This window comes from Equus asinus, chromosome 1 (genome assembly GCF_041296235.1).
Source record: "Equus asinus isolate D_3611 breed Donkey chromosome 1, EquAss-T2T_v2, whole genome shotgun sequence".
NCBI lineage: Eukaryota > Metazoa > Chordata > Mammalia > Perissodactyla > Equidae > Equus > Equus asinus.
This window is the reverse complement of record NC_091790.1, coordinates 193,516,283-193,535,962: the sequence shown is the minus strand read 5'-3', so window position 1 is coordinate 193,535,962 and position 19,680 is coordinate 193,516,283. Positions and strand designations below refer to the sequence as shown.

Genomic DNA, 19,680 nt, shown 5'->3' with positions numbered 1-19,680 from the left:
GCTCTGCCACTCACCCACAAGAGGTGGTGGCCTTGGGCAAGGCACCCACCTCTTTTGGGTTGTTTCTTCTGTGGTGAAAGAAGCTAAAATTAGCACTATGTCCTAGGTAGTCTCTCCAAAAGCCTCGACACTCCCTGGCGCACACAGGGAGAGGCAGAATGAACATGAGGACGGGCAGCTGCTTTGGTGCTTTTTCTGCCGACCCGAGGAGGCTGGGAGCTGGGAGGGAGCTGAGAGCCATCTGGCCCATCTCCCCAGGGACCTGAGACCCACGAAGGGGAGTTTCCCTGCCCAAGGTCACACTGCTCTCTAGGGCAGTCAGAAGTCACCTGCTTGCGTTTGGCCAATATTTGGATTTTTATTGGATTTGATCTGGGCGATATAGGAAGTGGATCAGATATTAAAGCCTTTCAGAAAAATGTCCCCCAACCAAGGTGTGGCCTCTGAGGGGCAGCGCAGGGATTGACAGCCGTTCGGAGGTCTAAAGGCCAGGATAGGGTGGGGGGTGGCTTTTAGCAGGAGACGGGCACAAGCTGGCAGGCCTTACGTCCCTGGGTGCAGTGCCCAGCCCATAACATGTGACAAAAATGTTTGATGAGGATGCTTACCTCCACACTCAGGTGTGAGGAGATTGTCTAGCTGGCCAGAAAACAGTCAGGGAAGACTCGGAGAAACGAGGGGCGGGGGCCTTGCGTCCTCGGCACGGTTCAGAGCTGGTCCGACTGTCCTGTTGTGTCTGGAATCACAGTGAACGAGAAGAGCTAGAACTGCTAAACACAGAAATTCACACCCCAAAAAAGCATCTCAATCATCACACTCTTGTTCCTTTCCTTAATGTCCAGCTGGGTCTCCCAGAAGGAGCAGAAAAGAATATAAGGGTAGGGGGTGTTTGGCATTGCAGGCTTAATGCTTGACACTTGGCCTAACGGTGAAACACGGGGAATATCCGTGACTTTGTTCTCTGCTGCTTACTGTGTCATAAACACTCCAATCGTTGTAAAGTCGTGAACACTTTAATTCTTTCTGAAAAAAAAATGACCCTCCAAAGTAAGCTAGGGGCATAGAAGTGAAACAGATGGTTCTTAGGCAAAGATTGTATGTTATTGTGGTATTTGCCAATTCAGTGATTCTTTGAGATTTCCAGTAGTCCCCTGACAAATTTCAGTGGTTTGTGGTGATAAACAAATGCCACTTACTCCACAGCAGCCCCTAGTGGCCCCCTACGGCTGCCCATCTTCCAGTCCCAGCACAGGAGAAGGCAGGACAGCTCCCGGAGAGTCCCAGCAAGAGAGAGAGAGAGAGAGAGAGAGAGAACAAAGCCATCTCAGCTACAGTCAGGCCTTCACAGCCAGGGGAGGATGAAGGAGCCCCCGGCCCCCCAGTCCGGGTTCTGCTCACCCCTTGCCCAGGTGGCCTCGGCTCCCCCACTTCCCCTCCTATCCCACACCTCCTGGCTGACATTTGACTGGGACCAAGGACAAACCAAGCCTGAGGGTGAGGTTTGGGTGGGATGCTTGGCTTGGTTTTGTTTCCTCAGAGGGGGACAGGAGGGGCTTGTGGCGGGATGGGAAGGAACTCACATCCAGCTGTCTCCAGGCAGGGGAGAATGGGCCAAGGATGGGGTAGCGATGGAGGGAGCCGGCGGGAGGGAGTCGGCCTCCTGAGGAGGACGGGGGTGGGATGCCTGCTGAAGACTGCTCAGAGCCCGTGGCTAGCCCAGGTGGCAATGCGGGCTCAGCTCCCGGTCAAGGGATGAGGAGGGTCTTCGCCAAGGGCATGTCAAGGTGAGGCTGTGGACTTTACCCTGCCCCTAAAATAAGTTCCTGCCTTGCTCTGCCTCATCCAAATGTCACAGACATTGGGCATATGATTCCTCTCCCCATGCCAGCTTTCTAGATAAAATAACAAAAATAACCAAACCTCTCATCTGTCACCTTCTGTGTGTATACCTTCCAACTAGCCCTGGCAGGCAGGTGGCAATGAGATAAAGGTGAGTTCCTGCCAGTCGGGGGCGGGGGGGGGGCCCCCCGAGGACGAGCGGATCCCAGCGACCCAAGCGGGAGTACTCCATCTATAGGGATGGTGTCCGAGATGCCCTGAGGAACTGCACTGCTGGTAACGTCCAGAGAGGGGCGCACAACCAGAACATGGATGGACCGCTGATCCCTCCAGCCCGGAGGGCGTTGGGCAGGGCTGGTGTAAGAGAAAGAAAACGGCTTGAGTCAGACGCGCCTGGGCCCTTGTGACCTCAAATAAGGCACGTAACCTCTTGGAACTTGGTTTTCTCACCCATAAAATGGTAGGGATGATATTTAATCGCTCAGGCATGTGGGGAGGATTCCGTGACATGACATGTTGGAAGTGCTTGGAACCGAAAAGATGCTCAGTAAATGGTTAGCATCCAAAAGGAATTTAAGTGGAAATTAAACCATCCTGGGGACAGGAGATGTTCAAAGGCTCTTTCTCAGGCTCTCTCCCCGTTGTAATCCCGCTGCCTTCTCCTGTGCCTCAGCCTCCTTCACTTGGCTTATGGCTGAGATGAAGCCGGCTCTGTGCTGCCCGTGTGCTCTGGCAGATGGCCCTGGACTTAAAAGGGGTGGGGGGAGGGGAAAAGCTCAATCTCATGGGGGAAAAGAAACACTGTTTGCTCTCTCCTCTTGAACCCTGAGCGCCCTTGTGCTTGTGCAAAGAGACTAGGAGAATAGCAAACAGGCGCCAGCCGAGAGCGCCCTCCATGGGCCAGGCGCAGTACTACACGCTTTACTTGAACTGCTTTAATCCCGCAGCAGCACGATGAGGTCGGTGTAACCGTTGCCATTTCCACATTACGGATGAAGACACCGAGGGATAGAGGCGGAGCAACCTGCTCCCGCGCCGCTTTTGGCTTTCTGACCCAGAGCCCTTGCTCCTCAACCAGATGCTGAAGGAAGAGGAGGGAGGAAGGTAACAGACGTTCTGTAGTCTCCATGGCTGCTCTCGGTGGCAGAAGCAGGATTCAAGACCAAGAAAAAATGAACTCTGTCGTCTCCCACCCCACCCCCGCCTCCTCCCCCCGCACCTTTTCCGACTTGAGGCCGACCCTGGCCCTCACTTTCCAACATGGAGAGAAGCTGAGGACAGACAGAGGGGTGCACTGTTGGAGCGGTCAGTGTCTGGAGCTGGGAGAAGAGGGGACCAGTGGGAGGGTCTTCCAGGCTCCAGCGCATAGCCTCCACCTTGGAGGGCTACCCTGGGCCTACCCTGTTTTCTGGAACTGGAGAACCAGGGCTTGGGAGAGACCAGGGGTAGCACCAGCTGAGAAAACTCCAGGGAGCCAGTAGGGGCAGGGCCACACAGGGACTGAGGGAAGGGAGCTGTGTGTGGGATCCCTGCCATGGCCACATGGCCATAGGATGACCCAGGGACAGGAGCAGCCAGCCCTGAAGAGCAGTGGGGCTGGGGGCTGTGACAGGCAAGCAGGGATGGAAACTTGCAAAGCACAGGCCCCAGCATCAGAGTCTGACCTGATGAACTGACGCGGGGATATTTTTCTAAAACAAGTTAGTGTCCAGAACTCGAAGATGAAGGCGCAGATGAAGGAGCGGCAGCCTGCCATTGAGGAGTTGCCACTAAGGGGCCCCTCAGCTTCCCCTCTGGCAAGTCCACCTGAGATGTGACGGGCAATTTGGAAGCCACATAATTGAAGGCTTCCGGGCTGTTTTGTGCATTGGGTTGGGGGAGGCAGCCAGCTGGGCTCTCTTCTCGATTGTTGTCCATTTGCCCTTTTCTCCACTTTGCCAGTTGGCCTCATGATATCCCAGGACCCTGGGAACAATTAACCCCCAAGAAGCCAAGTCTCTGATCTTTATTTAAAGTGAAAACTTAATGAATGATGCTTCAGCAAACAAAACAATAATTTAAATGCTTACACTTTTTAAAAATGCTTGCACCTTGCACATTTGCATTCTAAAAGTTTACCGTGCTTATTTGAAATGGGTATGGCATGAAGGAGTTTAGGAGGCTTTAACAAGCCCTGGAAAAGCTTCAGCGATCTCACAGAATGAGCAAACCCCTCAGCTAAGCAGGGGACAGAGCTGCTTCCTGTGACTCGGTAGCTGAATAAGCGCCTCAAATCCTGGGCCCCCATCTGTAGGGGCTGCCTAGGCAGTGGGTAAGCTTCCCTTTGTTCTGCAATCTTTCATTTTCTCTTGCTTTTTTTCTATCTCCTGCACACCCCTCTCGTGGCTTTGTAAGGCTAAACCTCTCTCTCCGTTTCTCCCTCTTGCCTAAGCTGCAGGCCCTCCTTTTAGGGGGCCCAGAGCTATAGACAAGAATGACTTTTCTCAGGGTATAGAGATGGGCCTGGAGCCTCCCCCCAACATCCATAAATCACCACTACTAGATCCGTCTCCTTGTCATCAGGGAACTCCTCTGCTCAAAAACCTTCTGTCACTCCCCATTGCTCTCAGCATAAAATCCAAATCCTGTCAAAGCCTTTTAAACTCGGGGCAGGCCTACCTCCCTGACCTCATTCACCTCTCACTCCTTAGCTGTTCCTCAAGTACTCGTTGTCCAACCTCCCCGGCAGGCCTCTGCTCGAGCTCTTCCCTCCCTAGGAACCGGCTTTCCCCGTCCTCTCCACTTATCCAAATCTAGTCGATGGTCTCGGCCTATCCAAGTTCCAGGGAAGCTTCCTCAAATCCCCTGGCCTGTATTTAAGACTCTTTTCCCTGCGGCCCGCGGCATTTTCACGTGCACTTTTTATTTGGCCGTCCTAAATGGCGTAGTCTGTGTTCCTTGATTGTTTGTCCTATGCGAGCGGGGGCAGCGGGCATTATAAAGTCATTCCTCCTCTGGGATGCTTTTTCAGCACCCACTCTCCGCCCGGTTTGGGAGCCCCAGTGCTGCGCGCGGGGCCCCTGGGCCCTTTCCCAGCCCTTGTCACTTTCACTGCCTGTCTCGTGGCTGTCAGTGCCCCAGCCAGACTGCAAGCAGCAAGGGACAAGGGTGGCGGCTGACTCATTGCCTAGGGTGTCCCAGCCCCCAGTCCCGAGCCTGACCCGTAGTAGATGCCCCCAAATGCATTAAATGACCAGAGTGAACTGAGGGCAGGGAGTGTCGCCGCCACTTCCGTTGCATCTGTCTCAAGTTCTCAGCCCCGGGCTGCGCGCATCCCGCGAATCAATCCCGGGCCCGGTGGAGACGGAGAATGCCGCGCGGTCGTCTCCGGCACAGAAAGGGTTAAGCCTTCGTATCCCCACCCCCCAAAAAAGGCGAGGGGAAGAGTCCGGCAGAAGGTCCTGTTTACGGGAGCTGCTCGAGCCCGCGCGGCCCTGGGAGAGGCGTTGCCGTGGCAACGGGCCGGGCGCCCGCCAGCTGCGGATGAGCTCACTGGAGCGGCGGCGGGCGGGGGGCGGCGGGCGCGCGGCCCGGCCCAGAGCCGCCGCGCCGCCGGGGAGGGAAGGGGCAGCCGGCCGGCCCGCCTGCACGCGCCCGCAGCGGAGGGCGCGCGGCTCGCCGGGAGCCGGGAGAGGCCCGCCGACGCCGGGGCGGAGGGCTGCGGGCCATGGCGCCCCGGGCCCCCGCCGCCCGCCGCCCGCGCCCGCCTGGGCGCCCCCGAGCTGCGCCTCGGAGCCCGCGGAGCCACGGCCCGCCAGGAGGTAGGGCCGGGCGGGGGGACGCCGGGGGGACCGAGGAGGGGACTTGCGGGGGGGGGGGGACCGAGTCGGGGACGTGCGGGGGAGAAGGGAGAAGACGGCTGGAGTTGCCCCGACCCGGAGCTGGGAAGTGGCTCTTGCAGACTGAAGACTGGGTTTCCCGTGTTCAGACGTGGGGACCGAGCCGCTTCTCGGGACCTGTGGGACTTGAGCAAAGTGGTGTCCAGACTTCCTTCCGGGGCTCGGGGCTCAGGATGACTTCCAGAGCCGAGCCGGGGAAGCCGTAGTCCCGCGCCTCGGAAACCTGCAGAAACCGGACAGAGCCCCCGCCCTGCGCTTGCTGGGTCCCAGGGGGCGTGAATGTGAGTGTGTGTGTGTGTCTCTGTAGAGAAAGAATCGAGAGGGGCTGACCGCCCTCACTGTGGTCAGAATTTGCTGTCTTGGAAAAGCAGGGAGATAAAGATGCTTGACTGATCTTCTTTTTCCCCTAAGGATGGAACTGGTGGCAGATGGAGCCCAGGGGGGAGTTTGTCAACAAGACAGGATACAATGAAGTTTAGCAGGGTCATGGAGAACTGAATTCAAACCAGTGAGGAGAACCAGTCCTGAGCGGTGGAACCCTGTCCTTGAGGGGACCGGGTGGAGAAGGGGGGCAGTGCCCTCCAGGAGCATAGACTGGGGCAAGGGAAGTACTCTGACTCCCTTTAGCCGGCTGGTGCTGGGGAAGGAGCGGGCACACTTCTGGCTGGTGCTGAGACGTGCTTCAGAGATGGGGCTTCTCTAATGCTCCAAATGACACCGGGTAATAATGGCCCTGGGGAATGGGGTTATAATAGGCACTCTGCAGTGATTTTGTTATTAACACTCTCGGTGGTTACTACATAAAACAAAAGAAGAAAGTCCTTTCTGCTTGCATCATCAAATATCAAACACACCAAAGTAGTGGAGTAGAAAGTCTTGGAGCCGGCTGCTTAGGATGGAGCAGAATTCTGTGAGAAGTCAAGGGCAAACAGTGACTGTTTTTGAGGAAGGGTAGTGAAAAGGCTGGTGGAGATGCTGGCCTCAGGTCCTTTCCTTCGCCAAGATTTGAACCCTGCCTGTGTTGTGCGTTCGTTCACTCCTCAGCTCTGTGTGCTAGGTATTAGGGACACAGTGGTGAGTATGATTTCTCCCTTCCTTCCTATCCTAGTTGGGTAGTCAAATAAAAAATTAAAACCGGTTCTGGTCTGGCTGGGCTGAGTGCTGTGTGGTAGGGAACCCAGAGCAGGGCCACCAGCTCAGGGGAGGCCCACAGAGTACACCGTGCTGGGGCCCAGCCCTGAAAACCTCTTCACCAAGAACACAAAGCGGGGAAGGTTGTTTCAGGCAGAGAGAACGGCCTGTGCAGAGTCACCAGGAGGGAGAAAGGGGACAGGCAAGTGTGGGGAGAATCATGGTGGCAGTGTGCCCCCAGAGGGGAGCAGGAGCTCGCTGAGGCAGGAGTGATGGGATCAGCTTGGTATCTTAGCATGCTCACCCTGGTGGTTGGCTGGAGGCTGGAGGAGGACAAGACCAAGGCCTGGCAGTCCCCAGGCCGGAATTACTGACGTGCAGGATGACAGCAGTGATGGGTGGGATGGGAAGATCTGGAAGATAAAGACATAGGACCTGGTGACAGGCTTGGGCACAAGGTGAGATAACGCAGACCAAAACTGAGTGCAGAAAAGCTCAGGAGAAAACAAAGCAAAGCAAAAGGAGTGGATATTTTGAATGGCCTGAATTTAGCAGATTACGACACTTGGACAATGAGTTTGGCTCTCAATTTTCTGGCAGCTTAGAGACAAATAAAAATACACTGGATTGCATGGTTTTGGATTTTGGACAACAGAAAGCATACAAATTAATTTTCAGAACAGAATTTTTCCTGGAATTGAATGCAACTGGGAATTTGTCACGTGGATCTTTATGTAAAGACTAAAGAGTGGCACAGGAAAAAAATCTTCATTGTGGGTGTTACAAAAGGTGGGAAGATAAAATTCCGCATGGCATCTTCCTATACTGTGTTCCCCTTATGACTTGGGAATGTAGTGCATTTCTGTGGGGGGCTGAGTGTCAGCTCAGCCTCAGACTGCTTGTGGGCAGTCATGGCACAGGGCAGCTAGGGCCAGGAGAGCCCTCTGTGGAGAAGCCCATGGTCCCTGTAATGTAGGAAGAGGTGACATGTATGTCTATGAGTGCAGAGAGCCACCACCCAGGGTGCCCAACCATGAAGGGGGAAGCAGGCACATCATGGTATGGCCTGTAGGAGGGTGGGCTGGGACTCTGGTCCAGAGAAGAGGCCAGGTAGGGCAGAGTGTATTGGGAGGGTCAGCAACCAGAAATCCTGACCAAAGGAAACGGGGAGAGTGGGAACAGCATTTGAGATTCCATCCTGATGGGCAAGCCCACTTCCCCGAGTGGTCCAGGTCTTTCTGCCCTCAGACCTAGGGAGTAGGGAAGTGTGGGACTCAGGAGGCCAGAGATCCTCTCCAAGTGAGGCCAGGGAGGGTGGGAATCTTGTTGCTGCAACACAAGGAATGCTGCAGAGGAACAGGGACTGCGAGCTGAGAGCTGGGAGGGTCTACAGACTCAGTCACATCTCGGCCAGGCCCTTCCCATTGGTTTCTGCAGAAGAGACAGAACCTGCAGAATCTGTGTCAGTGCATTGCTAATGTGCCCCCTAAAGTTTGAACCATTCCTTGCCAACTATAGATGGCTTAAATTTTAAATTGAGTAAGTATGAGATTCTGCTCCCCCCTCAGCACATTTCTTAACTTTTTTAAGAAGGAATGCACATTGGAATACACGTTTAAATGTCCTGGGGTCGGGGAGGGGGATTTTTTAAACAACTGATGCTGGCCCCCCACCCCCTACCAATTAAACCAACATCTCTGAGAGTGGGCCCTCAACATCAGTATTAGTTAAAGGCCCCAGGTGATTTGAAGGTGCAGCCAAGGTTGAGAGTGGCTGCTTTAACAATCACCCACAGAAACCTCAGATTCCAAGAGCAGGGACACCATAGAATTTAAAATTAGGAAGGCTGTCACTCATAATGAGTCAACTGGTTAATCACCCTTCAACATCAAGATCTAAGGACATCTAAAACAGATCCAGATGAGGAGGCTAGTGACAAACACATTTATGCGAAGCTTGTGCGTGTGTGTGTGAAGCATTTTTCTGCGGTTAGGTCTGTCTGGTCTACTACTATTGTATGCGGTGCTGCATGTTAGCCAGAAGTGAAAAGCTTTGGCACCTTTCTCTTTCCGCCTGGAACCCACATAGGTCTCCCTTTCTTGAGTGCTGAGCCTCTGAGCTCGGTTCTTTTTACTGCCCTCCTGATTTTCATGTGTATTTATTCTCTGATCCATATCTTCTAGATTGGAAAGAAGCCAGGAGAATTAGTTTGCAATTTAATATGCATGAAGTCTCGATCAAAAGGAATGAGTCTCTAAGGGCTGAATTTCAGCAACTCTGACAGGATAATAGGGGAGAGATTTTGAGGCTCGATGGCTTTCCCAGCAACCCTCAAGTACACCTTGTAGGCAGTCACTTCTTTGGCTACAGACAAAATTGATAGCCTCCTGCACTATCTCTGGAACCCCAGCCCCTTCGTTTCTGCTTGCCGAGGGCCCATAGAATGTCTCACAGGTAGTCCCCAGTGACCAAGGCTGACCCCTGCTTTGCCTTGTGTCCCCACAGCCTCCTGTGTCCAGGCATGGACCCTTCTTCCTCCACCAGGACTAGGGGGCCACCACAGGTTCCCAGGATCTCTTTGAATCCCCGGCACTGGCCACCCAGCAGAAGGACTGACAGGCACATCAGCCCCTTTTTTTTTTTTTTTTTTTTAAAGATTTTTATTTTTTCCTTTTTCTCCCCAAAGACCCCCTGGTACATAGTTGTGTATTCTTCGTTGTGGGTTCTTCTAGTTGTGGCATGTGGGACGCTGCCTCAGCGTGGTCTGATGAGCAGTGCCATGTCCGCGCCCAGGATTCGAACTAACGAACACTGGGCCGCCTGCAGCGGAGCGCGCGAACTTAACCACTCGGCCACGGGGCCAGCCCCCATCAGCCCCTTTAATTATAGGAGGCAGATGGTTAACTCGATTCTCTACATTTGATGTTCAAAAGACAGCAACATGTCGGGAAATCAGAGTCAGACCAGCTTTTACCCTTGTGGTAGAATCATTGTCTGATTTGGGCAAAAATGTATTCCGACTATCCGTTTGCCTGGAAGTTAAGCCCTTTGCCAGCTGGAGCCCTGAATTGCTTTCTCTTTGGCTTCCCTTTGACACGATCGTCCCTGGATCGTCCCTGGCCTGCAGTCGGCTAAAAGAGGTGAGCCCTAGAGATCCCCTTTTCTCACTGGCCCAACTACCAAAAACCAAGTTAGGGGTTATCCCCCTGGCCTTGGGGAAGGAAGGGGTGAGTGAGCCTCTAGCAAGCTTACGGAAGAGATTAGCCCCCCTCGGTGGGGGGGGCACCCGGAGCTTCCATGCTTCCCTTCAGAAGGAAATGAGAGCAGGATGGAGCCAGAGAGTGGGGTTGGGACAGGAAGCCGTGACCGCGAGCGCGACTGTCCTTCCCGTGGTACCCAGGCCTTCCCTGGGCTGCGTGTCTTATCAGGAGGCTTGTCAGACCAGTTCAAGCAGAGTGTCAAATGCATTTCCTCTTGTCGTTTGTTTTCTTAAAAAATATACTTAAAAATCTTAAGGTTCCTTTTGTACACATACTTTTATATATGCATATATATGTTGTATATAAACTATGAAAATTATGCGTCTTGTAAAACATTTAAGCGGTACATAAAAATAATACAATGAAAAATGAAAGTTTATCCCATACTGTCTCCCTTCTCAGAGGCAATCCCTGAGTGGCAGATATACCAAATCCTCCTAGATGTTTTTTTTCTTTGCATGTAATATATTATGTTTGTTTGTTACAAAAATGGAAGCACGCTATCATAGTGGAACAGTATTTTGTGAGAATGATTCCATGTGGGATGTACATAGTCCCCTCTTTCTACACAGCTGGCTTGTGTTCCTTTGTATGGATTGACTTCCTTTGTTTAACAAATGATCTATTTGTGAGCAATTGGTTGTTTCTGGGTTTAGTCACTACAAACACTCTCCAGCACTTGTTACAATATTTCTATATGATAAATTCATAGAAGTGGAATCGCTAGATTAGAAGAGATTTCAAAGCCAAATGCATCTTGAATATATTTGTGTCCAGTGATGGGCATTTTAAAAATGAGATTTCAATACTCAGTCTTTGAAAAATTGTAAAATGTATTACCTCTCTCTCCCTTAACCCAAGCGTCCCCACTGAATTTACTATGAGTTTCTATATGTTAATATGAAAATTAAAATTCATAGTGCAGTGCATTCAAAGAGGCAATCTACTATGTTGAGTTTTGTTAAATTAAAAAAGGCAACATATTAAAATTACAGTTTCTAAGAAAAGTTTTATGTTTTGTAGATTGTCATCAAACAAATTGTCCCAATTTTGTCTCTTGCTGTTGGTTTCGTGTTCCTATAACCTGGATCCCACATAACCAGGATTGCACATGTTGTTCAGGCTGAAACCTGGGATGGGTGGAGTGGGTTACACAAGAGCCAACCCAGTGAATAATCCAAAGTGCCTCCGTCATTCTCCCTCATACTTCCTTGCTTCTCGGAAGAGAAGATGGCGTAAGGGCTGAAATTGAGCACTGAGTTCTCTGCAAATCCACCATGGGTAATGGATAGGGTAACTGGATATACAAACTGGGACGCTTGGAAAGTCAAAAGGGAAGAAGAGGGAAGTCATTAACTGATGTACAAGAGGCCTCCCCTGGGACTGTCCCTGCAAACTGCTACTGTGGCCGCCCAGGTAAAGGGTGAGAACTGGACACGTCCATCCACTCTCCTTGCTGGTCCAGGTGCATTGACATAGGCAGACATGATTTTGTACCATCCCTCCACCCCTCAGCCTTTCTTAACCCCCCTAGAGCAGAGGTCTGAGTCCAGGGAAGGGGAGGGGGTCAGGTGGATGACCTGGTGCTGCGTGTTGACTTCTCGTTCCCACTAAATGAGTTAGAGGAGATGAGTGCTACCATCCCTGCCCTCCCCCACACACCATAGGAAAAAGAATAACTGACTGCTTTTTCCCAGCAAATTGGAGTCATGAAAGCAGGACACTTCTGTAATTTTATTGGTGCTTCTCATGTCCCTGGGAAATGCAGGCTCAACCCCCCTAGATGACCAAGCAGAGGCATTTGTATGGGATGATGCGGCCAATCAGGATTAAAACTGCCCTTGCCTGGTCAGGGGAGAAGTTAGTTGGGGGGGAAGCTGCAGGGCACTGATTTGGTCACTAGACAGGACAGATGGGGCAGTCTGAGACGTAGAACTTGCGTCCCCTGCAGCTGGAGTGGGACCAGTTTCTCAGCCACACAGTTGGTCAAGGTGAAGGCTAGGAAGACACAGAGGAGCTGGCCGGTGCTCTGGACTTCTGCCAGGGAGATGTCTCCAGCCCTCTGGGGGATCAGGGGGATTCTCTACTTAATACTCTGAGCTGCAGGTGAGATCTGTTCATTTGGAATGACGTATGGTCATCTAAGCCCAAGTATAACTCCTTGGCATCTTGTGGCAACTGTCATCTTTCACATCTGGTCCATTTCATCATCTGTTTGTGACAATCAACAAACATAGAAAAGCTCCCAGGACATCAAAAGGGGACCAGTGCTCTCTGTTTACCCTCCAGCTGAACTGATGCGTCTTATGGGGTGGAAAAACATCAGAGAGGAGAGAGCTCCTTGGTGCTTCCCAAAACAATGAGACTTGGAGAATCCGGCACCGCAGAGACAGGGCCGAGAGAGGCTCTTATTCCAGGCTCTCCTTTCACCTGAACACAGGACGGCCAAGGTCCCTGGCCTAGGACAGAGATGTGGAAACGGTCAAAGAGGCTGCTTCTAGGTATACACACAGCCCCCTGGTTCGGGCTGCCAGTTGCCTGGGGGGAAGGAGAAGGAGAATGCTGCTTTCAGGATGGGGAGACAGAGCAACTGGAAGAGCCCCTGAGGCAGGTCCACAAACTCCTCCCCACGTCCCTGAAATCTGGCTTCCTTCCCTAACCATCTGCTGAAACCTCATCCCAGGTTACTTGTGATGCACCCAACAGCCATTTCACTCTTCTCATTGTTCTTGAGCTGCCTAATGTACATGACATGCCTGACCCAGGTCAAGTGTGATGTAAAACTGGTGTGCACTGATGCATCTGTGCCACTTGTCAAAGTGCTGAAATGCTTCTGTACTGGTTGGTAAACAGTTGCTGCCCTGAGCCCCCGAGTGTCCCACATTCCTGGGACCCCCTAGTTCCCCACCCATCTAGCCATTAAAGGGTTAACAATAAGGCCATTCTGATTGGCTGGTGTCCATGCCACACCTTTGTTAAGTATTTTGAATCTTGTCTCTTCACCTGAGACACCATACTGTTTTGGTTGTCCTAAATGTCTTTTGAGAAAGAGATCACTGATTTCTTTTCTTCTTCTCATTCAACAAGCATTTACACTGCACCCGCAACAGACCAAGATCTGGGCTAGACATAGTAGGGGAATAAAAAGGAGCTTAATGCACTTGTTCTGCCATCAGACCTTCCTGGTTGGAAGGCCCAGATAAAGAAACATAAAAAGAAACCGAGTCAAGAGTTGAGTAACCAGGGCAATATAAGAGCACCACCCCCACCACCACCATGCCTCAGTTCTTCACTCTTCTTTTTCTTCTTTCTCCCTCAGAAGCTCATTCATGCTCACAGGTTCATCAGCTCCCTCCCAAATGTACACCTCCAGGGTTGTTCCTTTCAGTAGACCCTTAGATCTTTACTTCTGACTGCCTACTCTACATGTTTCCTCTTGAATGTACCATTTTAACCTTATCATGTCCAAAAGAGTGCATATCTTCAGTGTGTATCCTCTTTATTTTCTGAGGATAGCAAACCTTGACTCCTCTTTCTTAGTTTCAGAACATCTCCAAGTCTAGTCTGCCAACCCTCTTCTTCTTCATGGTTCCCCATCACCCATCCCAGTGCTCCGGTCCCCTCAGTCAGTCTTGTCCCCGGCAGGAGTACACCTTCTCCCTTTCTTCATGCTCTTGCCTCACCTTCACTCTCCTTTCCCAACTATCGAACCCAGTCTAGTCTTTAAGGGCCACCAGATTTAACCTCTTCTTTGAAGCAGTCCATGAATGACTCCTCTGACTTTCATTGCCCGTCTCCAAATTCCTCCAGTTTCTATCTGTTTCACAACATTTACCACTGTAGTTCAAATTTAGTCCTTAGGCCAATCTCACGTTGTGACTTCTGTTAAACATGTGTCAGCATTCCCTGGACTGATCTAGTCTTTTTGTCTTGGATAATTGCGTCTTTTATTGCCCTTTGGTTGATTGGTTTGTATCTTTTATCCCTAGCTCTAGGGCAGGGACTGAATATTTTTGTATTTCCCAACAGCACCTCACACAGAGTACTGTGTTCAGCTCGTTGATTAGTCGTATTGATTCATTTCAAAGCCATCCACGCTGGCTCCGATTAGCTAAATAAAATCAGAGGGGAAAGACCATTTCCCATATCTCAGAACTTAGCTAAAATGAACACATTCCCAGGCATTGCACAACTTCTGAGTACAAAACACCAGGCACAGATAGTAAACAAACAGAAACAGGGCCTCAGATTATGAGGAGCCAGAAAACAGGGTGGGAGGGGAGGCAAGCCGGGATGAGCAGGCTGCACTGAGCAGGGTGGGCTCCTCCTTACCCTCTAGCGTCTGGCACTGAGGCTGAGCACTAGTACCACCCGGCTTCTACTCAAAAGGGAAGAGGGTCAGCTCCCCTTCCAATTCCAAAACCAACTTTTACAGATTACGTCATAAAAGCAATTCATGTTTGAGAGTGTTTTACAGCTTTATCACACTTGCTAACAGTTGAGGCTGGGTAAGCCGCCCTGGAGATGAGTTGAGGAGGTGGTATTATTATTATTAAAACAAAGTCCTGTATTATTACTCTTATCAGTATTATTTGGCAGAGTTAAGTTCAGCTTATAATGACAGAAGAGGTGTTGAGTGCTTTTTACAGGACACGCACCATACCGAATGCTTTACAGGTGCAGTCCTTACCGCCGCCTTTCCAAGTAGGTGCCACTACCATCGCCACTTTACAGAGAGACTAAGGCTTAGAAAGGTAACTTGCCCAAGGTCTCCCAGCTCTCAGGTAGCAGAGCTGGAATTTGAACCTGGGTCTGTCTTGTTTCCAAACCCTTTGCTTTTAACCCCCACCAGACACCTTCTCTCAAACCCTTTCCCAGAACTGGGGGCAGGCGGGGCAGCCTCAGCACACTTCTGTCTCTCTGGGCGTGTGGAGCCACGGTGCTGGCCCCGGAAAGGGGATGGGAGGTGACGTCTCCCTCTAAGATTGCTGCCTTCTGTCCAAATGTGCTGGCCGGGAGCCAGGCTGGAAACTCTCTGCTCATGGAAAGAAAGAGAACAGAAGCCAGCAAAAGAGGGTGGGAAAGGGTCTGAGGGGGAGGAAAGGAAGAGGAGGGCAGGAAGGCGAGAGGAGAGAGGAGGTGGGAAAGCGAGGAGTGTGGGGCAGCACAGCTGGAGCCAGAGATGTCGTGCCAGGAAGCGGACAGAACTCAGCCTTCAGGTGCATTCCCTTCAAGGGGCTACTTCTGGTGTGGTGCGAGCACCCAGCCCTGGGAGGCACGGGCCTGGGGCTCTCCAGGTGCTCAGAGGCTGGGATAGATCACGCAGGGGGGCCTTCCTCCCTTCCTCGGCATTACTGGTAGGTGAGGTCTGGTTAAAATGAACATCAGGAAAGCCTTCAGAGGGAAAAACTAGTCACAGAATGGCAGCCTGAGTGCTGCCTCGTAACAATTTTCTGAGTAGCTCCTCTGTATCCAGGAAGGGAAGGCCTGTACCTCGTGGGCGTTAGGCACTGGACTCTTGAGTCTGACAGCCTGGATTCCTTCAGCATCCTTGTGGCCTTGGGAAAAGTTAATCCCTCCAGGCCTTCATTTCTGCATCTGTAAAGGAGAGGCGATAGAAGGGCCGGTGTGAGGATTCAATGAAATAATCTGTGCAGAATCTTGCCTAGAGAATAGTAAGTGCTCAATAAATGTTAGCCATTCATTCACTATTGCAATTTAATTTGAAGTGTCAAACATTAATATGTGAAATCTTGAATAAAAAATATATAAATCACAACTAAAGCCAACTGTGGAAGAAATAACACGAGGTTATGCACATTTAGATTATCTAGTGTAGATATGTTAAGAAGTGCTGTAGAAATTCAGAGGAGGGGAGAAGATCTTCAGTTTGGGGTGCCCGGGGTAGGTTTTATGGAAATTGGGATTTAAGATAGATTTTGGAGGATGCATGGGAATATAATAACAAGGAAGAAGTAGGATGACAACTGAGTAAAAAAGTATGAACAGATATGTGGGGGCGGAGAATTCTAATTCACAGAAGCCCAGGCGTATTTGCCAATAGAACATTCTAGCTATTGCCCACGATATACGCTTGGACATAGTATTTAATTTCTATGCATTCCAGCTGCACAAAAGTTCATCCCGGCATGCTGCATCAAATGGAGAGGCATCCGGACATGACCGATGTAAGCTCCTGCTCAGTCGGTGTCTTGGGATTTTTGGTGGGTCTCTCCTTCTCTGTGGCTCTAACTGTTTAAGTACCATTTTCTCCCTGTTTCTTTGGTTTTCAGTCTCTGTGTCTTTTTTGATTCTCTGTCTTACCCTCAGTCTCCAGTTCATTTCCTCTAACTTGCTAACACTGAGTCTCTTTTCCTCTCTGGTATAGGGCAGAGAAGCTCTGAACACTGTATTTATTTTTTTATAAAAGAAAAGAAGAAAAAGTATTCAGTAGGAGCCAGTGGCTAGTATTACCTGGTAGCTGTGGGGCAAATTTTTTTTTTTTTTTTTTAATTTCTCAACATCCTAACAAGGAAGAACATTTCCATTCCTTAAAAAAACCAAAGGACACTAACCCTGGGGATCTCTTTGGGTTTCTGGAGGTGGACTTCTCAGCTGACTTAAAAAAAAGAAAAGGAAAATAACCGTCTCATCAAGAATACGGAACTAGTAGACCCAGGCTCTCCTGGGACAGCTTCTCCATAGAAACATGAGTCACCAGGGGAAGGGAAAGGAGTGTGGAGGAGGTGAATGAGCCCTAGATGGGGTGACAGGAACAGTCCTGCTTCTGCCTGTGACCCAAGTTAGGTGAGTCGCAAAACTCCTGGGCCACTGTGGTGTCATTTCTAGCTCTGACTTCCTTCTTGTCACTTGCTGTGTTCATATTTGGGAGCTTCTCCATCACAGGGGCTTTTCTAGCTTCATTAGCTATCTTTTTTTTCTTTCCTCTGTCAGTTTGCTCACTAGACTGGGGCCTCTAAGAAGCACTGTCATTTACAGGCTGGGTTCCCAGTGACTGGCTGGGTCACGAGGGGAGAGCTGCTGAGGCCAGGAGGAGGATGTGGAAGGCTGGGTCAGCCAGTGCAGGCGTCATTCCCAACAGGGTCCTGGGAGAAGGGGCTCAGCATTTCCTGAAGGGAAATGACTCCCATAAATAGAGGGATGGGAAAAGGATTCATCCATCCTTTTCCTCCTATCAACTCAGCTCTTCTTCTGGTGTTCAGATTATGCAGCCTGTTGTAAATGTTTTTCATTCAAGTGTGTCTCTGCCTGTGTGTGTGTGGCTGACGGAGATGTAAGATCTGCTTTCTGGTGTATTGGAGATCCAAAATAAGAGCTGAAGACAACACACGTGCCTTCTATTTGTTCGTTTACCCACAGTAACCTCTCATTGGTCTGTTCCAATATAAGGCCAGAGTTTTTTCAGTGGAGTTTTGTTGGGAAGGAAGGAAACTGTACACCTTCTGATGTACACCATGTCCTGTTTAATTTCATCCAAGGGTTCAGCAAATCTTTCTGTACTAATGTTTATAATCTGCTGTTCAGGTCCTTAGAAAGTTTAGGTCTCATGACATCAGCCTTACTAAGACTTCAGATGTTCCCCGCACCTCCTGTGTCGTGAAGAGTCTCCTCAGGGAAGGGAAGGGGCTTCTTGATCCTCAGCATTGTAATGGGAATGATCGGAGCACACCCAGCCTCCTGTTCCAGGCTGGAAGCAAACCTAATGAGGGCTTTAGTTTCCTTGGTAGCTCAAGTTTGCTCAGATTCAGCTATGTGGATGCAGATTCAGGTTTAAAACTCACACGCAATAGCTTTCCTTTTTCACTTTGGGAAAGTAGTTGAGCATAGTAGTTGAACACGAATTGAACGTGACTCTGTGTGTTAGTGGGGATTTTTTTGGTTGCTTAAGCAAACAAGGGTGTAAAGGTATCTTGTGGAACCTGCGGGCAGGAGTGTAGCCCAGCCTCAAGAGTGGATTGGATCCAGGGAGTACAAAGCCATCTTTCCACTGGCATCATTCTTCTCCCCCACAGCCCAGCACCCTCTATTCCTTAGTCCACAGGGCGGAAAATGTCTGCCTCACAAGGCCGTGTTTCCCTGTTCCGGCCACACAGATTGACGCAACTCCCTAGGTTGGAATCTGATTGGCCTGACTTGAGTTACACCTCCTCTAGAGCCAATCAGCTGTGGCCGGGGGTGGGATCATAGTTCAAACATGGCTGCCCATGGATAAGCGAAGAGGCTGTTTGCAGAAAAAGGGGCCCCTTTGTGAGGTAGGGAAGCTCTGTGTAGTGAGGCGTATCTACTACCTGTGTTTTGTTTCTTTAACGATTTTGTGTTCTTTTATCCTAACCACTGTATTTATAAGAATCTTGGTTCGTCAGATTCACTCACTAAATAGTTTGACATGGTCATTACTAGTGAAGGGGGTAATAGCATACTAGAACGAGGGCTTTGGGGCTAGACACATGTCTTAAGAACCCCGCGATGCTATTTTGACCTGGTATGTGGTACAAGGTGCTTAGCTTTTCTCTCTCTCCTTTCTCTCCTTCCTTCTCCTTCCTCTTTCCCTCCCTCCCTCCTCTCTCTCCTCCCTTCTTTCTTTCTTTCCTTCTTTTTTTGCTAACAACTTTATTGACGTATAATTCACATTCAGTAGATATTCATCCGTTTAAAATTTAATGGTTTTTAGTATACTCACAAAGTTGTGCAACCATCACCACAGTCAATTTTAGAACATTTTCATCACATCAAAGAAGAAATCCATACCCTTTAGCTATCACCTCCCAATCGCCCACATCCTCTTCAGCCCTAAGCAACCACTAATTTACTTTCTGTCTCTATAGATTTCCCTGTCCTAGACATTTCATAGAAATGGATTCATACAATATGTGAACTTTCATGATTGGCATTTATTCACTTAGCATAAAGTTTCCAAGGTTCATCCATGTTGTAGCATGTGTCAGTACTTCATTCCTTTTATGGCTGAATAATATTCCATTCTGTGGACATACCATATTTTATCTATTCATCAGTTGATGGCGTTTGGATTGTTTTTACTTTATGGCCGTCATGAATAATGCTCCTCTGAGTATTAGTGTAGAAGAATATATGTGGACTGTGTTTTCATCTCTCTTGGGAGATACATTATTTCTATGACTGTGCTTGTAAAGTGCTTAATGCAATGCCTGACAGATTGTAGGATGGAACAGTGTTAATTTCCTTACCCTGACCCTCCCAAAGGTTATGAATGAAAGCTATTTCCTGCTTGCTGCCCTTGGAAGAAAGTCAGGCTCCCCCTAAAGAGCCTGACCCCTGTGGGTCAGACTCTGAGGTTACTGCCCCCCGGGGTCCTGGCATCACGGAGTAGCAGATTCTTGCATCGGGCTTGTGAGAGGTGTCTCTCTGGGGTAGTTCTAGTCGAAGGTACTGAGAGAGCAGATAATGAGGTTTGAGGGGCGAAATAGAGAATTTAGGATAGAAAAATAAGAATTAGATTCCCTAAGCTGCTGCTTGAACACTGTGATCCTGGGCAAGTCTCTGCCCCTTGATCTTCTCCCCTTCAAAATGAG

At 50.1% G+C, this 19,680-nt stretch overlaps 1 protein-coding gene across 5 annotated transcripts in view; it reads left to right on the top strand.

Annotated features, from left to right (window-relative positions):
* The first annotated feature begins 5,094 nt into the window (after positions 1-5,094).
* The window catches only part of DENND2A (DENN domain containing 2A), a 94,288-nt gene continuing 79,702 nt past the window's right edge, over positions 5,095-19,680 (top strand). For 2 of the 5 annotated variants that reach the window (XM_044774837.2, XM_044774809.2), the window contains exon 1: positions 5,347-5,639. In XM_044774837.2, the coding sequence (XP_044630772.2) occupies positions 5,362-5,639 (278 nt within the window). In that variant the 5' untranslated portion in view covers positions 5,347-5,361. Of the gene's footprint in view, positions 5,640-5,964; positions 5,999-19,680 lie in introns of those variants that run through there. The other 3 variants (XM_044774906.2, XM_044774878.2, XM_070514652.1) reach the window with 3 other exon arrangements.